General features: G+C 47.8%; 2 protein-coding genes across 3 annotated transcripts; both read left to right on the top strand.

The window, feature by feature from the left end:
• The first annotated feature begins 334 nt into the window (after positions 1 to 334).
• On the top strand, positions 335 to 4,888 carry atxn10 (ataxin 10). 2 transcript variants are annotated; one of them, XM_067254466.1, is made up of 11 exons: positions 335 to 465; positions 831 to 1,055; positions 1,158 to 1,243; positions 1,458 to 1,557; positions 1,986 to 2,153; positions 2,456 to 2,536; positions 2,781 to 2,922; positions 3,547 to 3,655; positions 3,923 to 4,095; positions 4,242 to 4,305; positions 4,525 to 4,888. In XM_067254466.1, the coding sequence occupies exons 1-11, from the start codon at positions 335 to 337 to the stop codon at positions 4,716 to 4,718; spliced, it is 1,473 nt and encodes a 490-aa protein (XP_067110567.1). In that variant the 3' UTR covers positions 4,719 to 4,888. The 2 variants fall into 2 exon arrangements, with proteins under 2 accessions (XP_067110567.1, XP_067110568.1); XM_067254467.1 differs by having other exon boundaries at positions 344 to 465; positions 1,461 to 1,557.
• Positions 4,889 to 6,246: 1,358 nt separating this feature from the next.
• cdpf1 (cysteine rich DPF motif domain containing 1) lies at positions 6,247 to 8,902 on the top strand. The gene is made up of 3 exons (XM_067254650.1): positions 6,247 to 6,364; positions 7,682 to 7,793; positions 7,983 to 8,902. Exons 1-3 carry the CDS (start codon positions 6,255 to 6,257, stop codon positions 8,118 to 8,120), a joined length of 360 nt encoding a protein of 119 aa, XP_067110751.1. The 5' UTR covers positions 6,247 to 6,254; the 3' UTR covers positions 8,121 to 8,902.
• Positions 8,903 to 9,726: the final 824 nt, after the last annotated feature.

The raw sequence follows: 9,726 nt of genomic DNA, 5'->3' as shown, positions 1-9,726 counted from the left end.
AGGTAATTTGGGGGGTAAATCTGTCTTATAGTTGACTTATTTTTATGGTGTAAAGAGACAGGACAGACAGGAAACAGAGCCCCATGCAGCAAAGCACCGAGGAGGGATTCGAACCTTGAGAGCTGGCCTCTACATCACTAGAGGCAGTCAGCTTCTCCATGATCTCAATGTTTTTGTCATTTTAGTTATAATTAAAATGGACCATTTTCTAATCCGATTTAAACGAGTAAACGTTTAACAACGCAGCTGACTCCGCCCTTCACCTTTTTTTCATCCAATACTATCACAGGAAACAAATGAAAACAGAAACCACGCCCCTTCTATAAAAACAAAGATGGCGCTATGCTTGGGCAACATGACGGAGCTCACAGCATCAATCAATGAAATTATCAAAGAAGAATTCAGTCTAAAAGATTTACGAGTTTTGACATCTCTTACAACGGCTCTGCGTGAACAGGAATACAGGTGACACACGAGACCGTGTTTTGGAGATGGAACACTGAGCTGAAACTCGCCAACTTGTCAGCTTCGTTGTAGTCAGTTGATGTACTTGTGTTCAGTTTGATAAACCGCACATGATGCTGACATATTTTGTACACCTAATGCTGTTCTAGACAACGCTGTCATAGCTAGTTAGCTGTTATACTACTAAAGCTATGGAGGGAGACCCGAGTGCTGTGACAGATCCTGCGTTCCTATACAACGCGTATAGGAACGCGTGTGTGAGAGCGAAAGAAAACGTGCGAGAGCTGTCAGGACAGAGAGTTTAGTTTTACTCTTGTAGAAGTTGGACTGTTGTAACCGTGAATATAATCGTGATTCTTCCACAGGGACAGCGTTCCCGAGGACGTGTTGGCGAGTCTTATGCCGGTGTTGAACCGGTTAGCAGACGAGATAGAGGCGGGGGCAGGTAGCGGAGAGGCGGGGGCAGGTAGCGGAGAGGCGGGGGCAGGGGGGAGGCAGGCAGGGCCTTTGTCTCTCCAGATGATGGCTGAGTGCTTCAGGGCTCAGAGGAACGCCTGCATACAGAACACACACAACCAGAACCGACTCAGGTACTGAAGAAGACATTTAATAATGTACATAGCTTAGCATCTAACGACTGTTACAGAAAGTAAATGTTGCTACTTGGGGTGTATAACCATGTTGTGCTGTAGAGAGCTGGGGTGTTTGGAGCTGTGTGTTCGGGTTGTGGGAGGGCTGTCTCAGCTGAACATGGACTCCACCCAGGCTGCTTCAGAAGGTCAGTGGGCTCCAGGCTACAAACTACAACAAACTACCCATCCTGTATGATTCCCAGCTCCCATCTCCCATGATCCTGCCCTTGCCCTTCCCGTCTCCCATGATCCTGCCCTTGCCCCTCCCGTCTCCCATGATCCTGCCCTTCCTGTCTCCCATGATCTTGCCCTTCCTGTCTCCCATGATCCTGCCCTTGCCCCTCCTGTCTCCCATAATAGCAGCTCTGCGTTGTGGGCTACAGTTCCTGGGGAACGTTGCCGTGGGCAACCAGCTCTGCAAGGACCACATCTGGAACCTCTGCTTTCCTGATAAGATGCTGTACGCCCCCTCACCCTGCACCCACACACACACCCTCGTACACACACAAGTATTGCTATATCTCATTTGTTGTGTGTGTGCTCCCAAAATTGTATTTGTGCGACCTCAAAATATATTAAGGAGCATTTGTACGAGTGCAAATAATTGTTATGATGCAATCTATTTTCATTTATTTACAAAACGCTTGCTGATGAGCCTACTGCACAGCATGTGCCTGCTGTAAGCTGTTACTGTGACCAGTCCACTGTTCTATCCAACATTACATAACCAGTTCAACTTAATCTATATGTTCTCAATTTTAATGCATTGGTTGCGTTGATTGGTTGGTTGATTGGTTAATATGAGCTGTTTCAAAGTTGGGAGCACCAGTGCTACCAAGAATTTGTTATTTATTTCGAGCCCTGCTGTGTGTGTGTGTGAGCGTGCAGAGCCCTGCTCAGTCTAACAGACAGCAAGGCGGTGGGATATGCATCCATGGTTCTGCACGGCTGTCTGGACCAGGACAAGCTGCAGATGATGGCCCAGCAGCAGGGGGGCCTGCCCCTGGCTCGCAGGGTCATTGAGCTCTGCAGGACACATCCAGACCTGGACTGGACGTATGTCTTATGGAATGTGTGTGTGCACGTGTGTGTGCACGTGTGTGTGTAGGCTGGAGGGTTCATGATAGGATACATAAATATGATGCATGCAGATTGAGGCCCTTGTGACAGAGGTCATAACCCTAAACAGGATTACACTGAGTGTCTTCAAGTTAATTGTCATATGAACATAAGTTATTAGCAATGAAATAATAGATTAATAAACTTCTCAAATAGTCCAAACACATTAGACTACAATTAGACTTGGATACATTATTTAAAACCATTTGTATATTCTGTATTCTCCCTGAGTTCTGCAGAATTCTGATTGCTACCCAGCATTTCCTGAAGTCGCCTGTTCTGGTTGAGAGTATGTACGCCTGCATGGAGCCCCTTGAACGGTAACTCCAGTAGCTAGCACTCTTATTATGACCTTGATATGAGCCTCTGTCCTTCCCAATGATTTATCTTCAATGCTACTAACCATTTTACTGCTAGTTAAAATGAGTTGAAGCTAATGTTATGAAGGCTAATGCTAGCAGATGCTATAGGCTAAATCTCACTGATGCAACAACAGGCTAGTGCTGGCCAATGCTTGATGCTAACGTTAGGTATTGCTAGCTAACCTGTGAGCTGGTGTTGCAGGGTGACGTTGCTGCAGCTGGTCTCGGCCCAGCTGGGGGATGACTGCGTCATCACGCCCGGTGTTGCTCGTTTCCTCGCCACTCATTTCCAGGAGGATGGTGCCGCGGTGCTCTCCCTCGCCACGGCCTCTGCTGACCCCCAGGTAGGACTACAGTCTGGGGGGGTGACTCCCAGGTAGGACTACAGTCTGGGGGGGTGACCCCCAGGTAGGACTACAGTCTGGGGGGGTGACTCCCAGGTAGGACTACAGTCTGGGGGGGTGACTCCCAGGTAGGACTACAGTCTGGGGGGGTGACTCCCAGATAGGACTACAGTCTGGGGGGGTGACCCCCAGGTAGGACTACAGTCTGGGGGGGTGACCCCCAGGTAGGACTACAGTCTGGGGGGGTGACCCCCAGGTAGGACTACAGTCTGGGGGGGTGACCCCCAGGTAGGACTACAGTCTGAGGGGGTGACCCCCAGGTAGGACTACAGTCTGGGGGGGTGACCCCCAGGTAGGACTACAGTCTGAGGGGGTGACCCCCAGGTAGGACTACAGTCTGAGGGGGTGACCCCCAGGTAGGACTACAGTCTGGGGGGGTGACCCCCAGGTAGGATTACAGTCTGGGGGGGTGACCCCCAGGTAGGATTACAGTCTGAGGGGGTGACCCCCAGATAGGACTACAGTCTGGGGGGGTGACCCCCAGGTAGGACTACAGTCTGAGGGGGTGACCCCCAGGTAGGATTACAGTCTGCTTACAGCCTGCTGTTTTCCCCCCTCCTCTAGGAGGCGCTAGTGGTCAGCAGCTTGCTGGATGTGCTGTGTGAGATGACCTCTGACCACAAGGAGTTCATGTTCCTCCAGGACCAGCCAGGCCTCCTCAAGACCACCGTTGGTAACCATGATGACACGCTGGGGATGAGAGGGCTGTGAGCGTGTGTGTAGGAGAGAATGTGTGTGTGTGTAGGAGAGTGTGTGTGTGTAGGAGAGAGTGTGTGTGTCTTCCCTCACAGATCAGAGGGTTGGAGATATTTTTACATGTTATTCAGTTGATCAGACACTTCCAATGCAACATACAAATAGTGCATGTAGAAAACTCAGTAGAAGATCTTAGTTCTGAACACTGTTGACCTGCCTGGTTCTACTAACCATCCTCCCACAGAGCTTCTACACAGGGTGCATCAGCTGGGGAAAACAAGTCGCAACGTCTTCACCCCCACCCAGGACTTCTCCTCTTCCTCCTCCTCCTCCTCTTCTCCCTCCATCAGTTTCAAGGCCCATCTCGTCCGCTTCATAGGGAACCTGAGTCACCACCACACACACAACCAGAACCTGGTACACACACACAACCAGAACCTGGTACACACACGCAACCAGAACCTGGTACACACACGTAACCAGAACCTGGTACATACACACATACACACAACCAGAACCTGGTACACACACACACAGGTTGGTCAGCTGTGTGTGTTTTTCAGGTCCGGGACCTGGAGGGAATACCTTTGATCCTGGACAACTGCAGCATCGACAGCAATAACCCCTGTATCCTGTTACACACACACCTTAACCCTAACCCCTGTATCCTGTTACACACACACACCTTAACCCTAACCCCTGTATCCTATGCTGTTATCCTGGTATCACACATACACACTCCTCTGTAGCCTGTTAACTTAACACACACAACATACTAAACACCAAATGCACCCACACACACCAATCTTTGCTTCTCATTTGACCATAACACACCCCTTCTGCCAGTTATCAGCCAATGGGTTTTCTTCACACTCCGGAACCTTCTGGAACAGAACCCAGAGAACCAGGAAGTGGTCGCAGCGCTGGAGAGGCGTGGCCCGGCTGATGACTCCGCCCTCCTTAACCTAGGCTTCCAATTGGAGGAGAGGGATGGGAGCCTTCTGCTCAAACGTGTCAACAAGGATGAAGGAAATGATTAAGTGTGTGTGAGTGTGAGAGAGAGAACAAGAAATTCATGACTAAAGACAATGGTATTGTGTAATGTACATGATTTATGTTTAAATGTCCCCCCCTGCTCTAGCACAATGTTTCCCTCAGTAGATTACACAGTACACTGATGAACGACAGATTTCAATTAAATTAAGGTACCATTTAACTTCTTCTACAAGCTTGTGTCTTTTATAAACAACCTTCATGACAAGCTGCTTGGATATGTGTTACTGGGTTATACATACAGACTGTTCTTCGACAAAGACCACCTCTCCTCCCAATGTCCTCCCTCTCTCTCCTCCCAATGTCCTCCCTCTCTCCTCCCAGTGTCCTCCCTCTCTCTCCTCCCAGTGTCCTCTCCCTCCTCCCAATGTCCTCCCTCTCTCTCCTCCCAATGTCCTCCCTCTCTCCTCCCAGTGTCCTCCCTCTCTCTCCTCCCAATGTCCTCCTTCTCTCTCCTCCCAGTGTCCTCCCTCTCTCCTCCCAGTGTCCTCCCTCTCTCCTCCCAGTGTCCTCCCTCTCCTCCCAGTTTCCTCCCTCTCTCCTCCCAGTGTCCTCCCTCTCTCTCCTCCCTCTCCTCCCAGTGTCCTCCCTCTCTCCTCCCAATGTCCTCCCTCTCCTCCCAGTTTCCTCCCTCTCTCTCCTCCCTCTCTCTCCTCCCAGTGTCCTCCCTCTCTCTCCTCCCTCTCTCTCCTCCCAGTGTCCTCCCTCTCCTCCCAGTTTCCTCCCTCTCTCCTCCCAGTGTCCTCCCTCTCTCTCCTCCCTCTCTCTCCTCCCAGTGTCCTCCCTCACTCCTCCCAATGTCCTCCCTCTCCTCCCAGTTTCCTCCCTCTCTCTCCTCCCAGTGTCCTCCCTCTCTCCTCCCAGTGTCCTCCCTCTCTCCTCCCAGTGTCCTCCCTCTCTCCTCCCAATGTCCTCCCTCTCCTCCCAGTGTTCTCCCTCTCTCTCCTCCCTCTCTCTCCTCCCAGTTTCCTCCCTCTCTCTCCTCCCAATGTGCTCCCAAGTTTTTCTAAGAGCCATCAGGCTGCAGAAGGGATACAGGTGTTTGTTTTAACCCTTGTGTTATCCTCGGGTCATTCTGACCCATCAGTCATTGTGACCCACCGTCGTATTGCGACAACTTTACCGCATACAAAAACAAAGTGAATCATTTTCTTTTAACCGTTGGGCTGTCTCAGACCCCCCACATTGCGAAGGTTAAAAGAAAATTATTTGTATTTTTTTTTGTATTGGGTAAAATTGGGTAAACACAACGATGGTTCGTTATGAACCTTTGGGTCATGTGACCCGAAGGCAGCACAAGGGTTAAGACTGATCGATTTTGTATGTGATATTGTAATGAAATTTGATGCCAAAGAAAAATGCCCATCCTGGATGGAAAGTGTCAAATTAGTGTATGCCACCGGCCATCACACTCCCAACCAGTAGGAGGCGTTAATGCGCCTCTCAATGCTACTATGCTAGCAATCTGTGAATGTATAGTGGAAAGAAGAAGAACTATATCAAACTTGTCGGACAGTTCGGAGATGGAATCTAACACGGATGTCCCGCAGAAACAGTTTACATGTCGCCTGTGTGGTCTGTCTACCCCCTTCACGTACTACGGACAGAAACCACCGAACACCAGATCTATAATGTAGGTAAACATTCATTCTGAAAGGGTTAGCTGTGGAGCTTCACGTGGGAGCGGATATAGCTCCGAATTGCTGTCTGATTTCATGATAAGAATCAATTCATAGTTTTCACGTGACATGCTCGGTGACCCGGAGGTCAGAAAGCTGCTGGCGATAGCGGCTCACACAGTTGAGAAGCAGCAACAGCCGGCAAATTTAGATTCCCACGTTTCTTTGGATCACCTCTCAGCTAAAGAAAAGATATGGACACAAACTGCAAGTGTTGGCGTCTAACGACAACCCAACTATTTAGCTAACTAGCTAACTTTAACTCACTACGACCACTGCAGTTGTTCGCCTCGATACACAACAAACAATGTAAAACCGATTACATAAAGATGTGTTTTATGGCTAAAAATACGATGATTAATATACCTGTATATACTTGTGCTTAGCTTTGATGAAGTGTTTGCTGCAAATACGTGTATAATTGGACGGCTGGGGGTTACGTTTAATGGCACAAATCCACAATCATCTCCTCTGGGTTTTCTTTATCGGGCGGACTTCTATAGAAACACAGCCCAGGCTTGTCTCGTCTTCGATTAGTGCATCCGATAGCACAACAACTATCCGGCATTTTGGCAACACAAAAGCAACAGATTCATCGATCATTGAATGATTTTGTGATTTTTCCTTTAATAAGTTGATCGTGATTATGATCATAATAAAAAATAAAATACGGTTAGTATGGTGTGCTGCTGAGGCGTTACTGCACGTGCACGCCGGGTAACAACTCCCAGCATAGCGGAGGAGGTGAGGGAGGGACAGGTGAGCTTGAGCGAAGTGAGAGGAGCGGTGTTTGCACAACCACTATGTTGTAAAGGGAGTTGTGTACTGAATGTGTCTGAGAAATTTAAACTGAAGTATCGATTTCATCACGCGAGTATCGATCAATACTGATACCAACATTGGTATTGATACTATCGATATTTTAGATTGATCCGCCCACCCCTAGTTTGGGAATGAAGCTAAAATAACTAGCTTCGCAAAACTTGCCTACACCAGCTGTAACATGTTAGTCTTTTAGCAGACGCTTTCGTCCAAAGCGACATACAAACAGTGCAGTACAGGAGAAAACTAAGGACCAGAGGTGCGTAGTTCCAAAGCAGACTTTATTGGTGGACGGTCTGTATTTGCCCGGCAGAGTGCTAAGTAACCACATCTCGGCTACTGTACCAGGCACGGTGTAAAAAACACTGTCAAATTACTCTCCTAGGTGAAATGTTTATTGCTAACGTCATCTGAATTGTACTTTTGCTTTTGTTTAAAATGCATTGCAGATTGCTGGAAGAGTGCTATGTGACTAAAGACCCGTTCAGCCCAGACAGGGAGAGGTTCCTGGTGTTGGGGTCTCACTGCAGCAGCTGCAACTCTCCTGTCTGTGTTGGAACTGTAAGGCCAACTACACCACATGATGCATTTCTCCCCCTCTTTCTCCCTCCCTGTCCTATCTTCCTTTCCTCCCTCTTCTCCCCCCTCTCTCCCTCTTCTCCCCCCTATTTCCCCCCTCTCTCCCTATTCTTCCCCCTCTCCTTCTCCCCTCTCCCTCTCCAGGGACACTAACCTGCTGTTTCTGTGCAGGACTGCAGCCTGTTCTACACCAGGAGGTTCTGTCTGCCCTGTGTGACTCAGAACCAGAGCCAGTTGCCTCCACAGATCCAGGTTGAGCTGAGCAAGAAGAAATCCAGAAGCACAATGCCCCAGACAGCCCTGTCCTGACCCATATACCCCTGTTCTGACCCAAACACCCCTCTCCTCGTCCAGACAGCCCTGTCCTTCCCTCTCTCCTCCAATCAAAGACTGCATCAAGTCAACAGGTTCAACACAGATTTTGCTTTTGCAGTTGACCCTTGACCATTGGTAGATATCTGCAACTAGACCAAGACTTCCCTGAAGGGAAGACTGTCAGCAGAGGGCGACAGAGACCAGGAAGTGACATGTTGCGGTTACAGGGCAGCTGTGAAACACTGAAATGATCTGACATTTATATTAAACGTAACATAATATCTTAAAATTAAAATAACAATGTAGTATGTTTTACAATACATGTATGACTGCTGTAATTGATCAATACTGTGTATATTCAGAGTTATTGTAAGTAGTACACAGTTATAGTATATTAACTTTCATTAGAATTTAGATTTTTTTCAATTTGCTTTTATCCAATGCAACGTCCAAAAAGATGAAGTACAGCAGTACCAGGATCAGAAGAGATCTAACCCTGCTAACACTAATACATGCAGAAGTATTGACAGTAAGAGTCTGGATAAGATATTTTACGTATACTCTCAGTGGTTGATACAGTCACGTTAACCTTAAGAACAAATTATGGGCGGTGCTCGTGCTGGAAACCACTATGTCTTCAGTTTTAAAATCTCTTGCTGTCAATCTCTTTAGCTCGCTACTTTTTCCTCTAAAGCCATATTGGTTCAACAAATGACTCGCCAGTTGTATTCGTTTCAGTACGGAGTTGACAGGAGTGTTTTAATCACGCTCTTGTTTTGATCGAGAGGACGTTTTTTTTTTTTTAGCTCGTACGGTAATGCTTTTAACTTGGGACCAGGACTGCCTTTAAAGTAACATTTGTTTGGTAATTGTGTTCTGGGACAAAAAAAAAGAAAGAAATGATTCCTTCATCAAATGATTCTTACTGCATGTTTATGGGACTGGTATGAGTAACCACACCAAGTTTGGGGCATGTAGGGCCTTTCTAGGCAGTGTTATGGGCCGGACAAAAAGGGAAGACAAATATGGTCAAAAATCTTAAAATCCAATCCAAAACACGCCCGTAGAAGGGACTCTGATGAGCAGACCAGACCAAGTTTGGGGCATGTAGGACCTTTCTAGGCAGAGTTATGGGCCGGACAAAAAGGGAAGACAAATATGGTCAAAAATCTTAAAATCCAATCCAAAACACTCCCGTAGAGGGGACTCTGATGAGCAGACCAGACCAAGTTTGGGGCATGTAGGGCCTTTCTAGGCAGAGTTATGGGCCGGACAAAATAGGAAGTCAAATATGGTCAATTTTAAAAAAAATACAATCCAAAACACGCCCGTAGAGGGGACTCTGATGAGCAGACCAGACCAAGTTTGGTGCATTTCACGACAGGCTTGTTGTATTCCTTCTTGCCATGAAATGCACCCCCTGCTAACCCTGACTAGGAAAGTGCCACATGCCTGAAACTTACTGTGCTTACTCATACTTGTGCCCTCAGTGTACGGTAAGAATCATTTGATGCTGGGATATACAGAACAGACAATAGAGGGGGGTGAATTTCACGACAGGCTTGTTGTATTCCTTCTTGCCATGAAATGCACCCCCTGC

The sequence above is a fragment of the Osmerus mordax genome, chromosome 17, assembly GCF_038355195.1.
Source record: "Osmerus mordax isolate fOsmMor3 chromosome 17, fOsmMor3.pri, whole genome shotgun sequence".
In the NCBI taxonomy this organism is placed as follows: Eukaryota; Metazoa; Chordata; class Actinopteri; order Osmeriformes; family Osmeridae; genus Osmerus; species Osmerus mordax.
Note: the sequence above shows the minus strand (reverse complement) of the source record. Positions and strands in the feature narration are given on the sequence as shown.

Coding starts and splice junctions, on each gene's coding strand:
- atxn10 (XM_067254466.1), top strand. CDS start 335: ATGGCGCTATGCTTGGGCAACATGACGGAGCTCACAGCATCAATCAAT. Junction 466..830: donor CTGCGTGAACAGGAATACAG/GTGACACACGAG, acceptor ATTCTTCCACAG/GGACAGCGTTCCCGAGGACG. Junction 4,096..4,241: donor ACACACACAACCAGAACCTG/GTACACACACAC, acceptor TGTGTTTTTCAG/GTCCGGGACCTGGAGGGAAT.
- cdpf1 (XM_067254650.1), top strand. CDS start 6,255: ATGGAATCTAACACGGATGTCCCGCAGAAACAGTTTACATGTCGCCTG. Junction 6,365..7,681: donor CCGAACACCAGATCTATAAT/GTAGGTAAACAT, acceptor AATGCATTGCAG/ATTGCTGGAAGAGTGCTATG. Junction 7,794..7,982: donor CTCCTGTCTGTGTTGGAACT/GTAAGGCCAACT, acceptor GTTTCTGTGCAG/GACTGCAGCCTGTTCTACAC.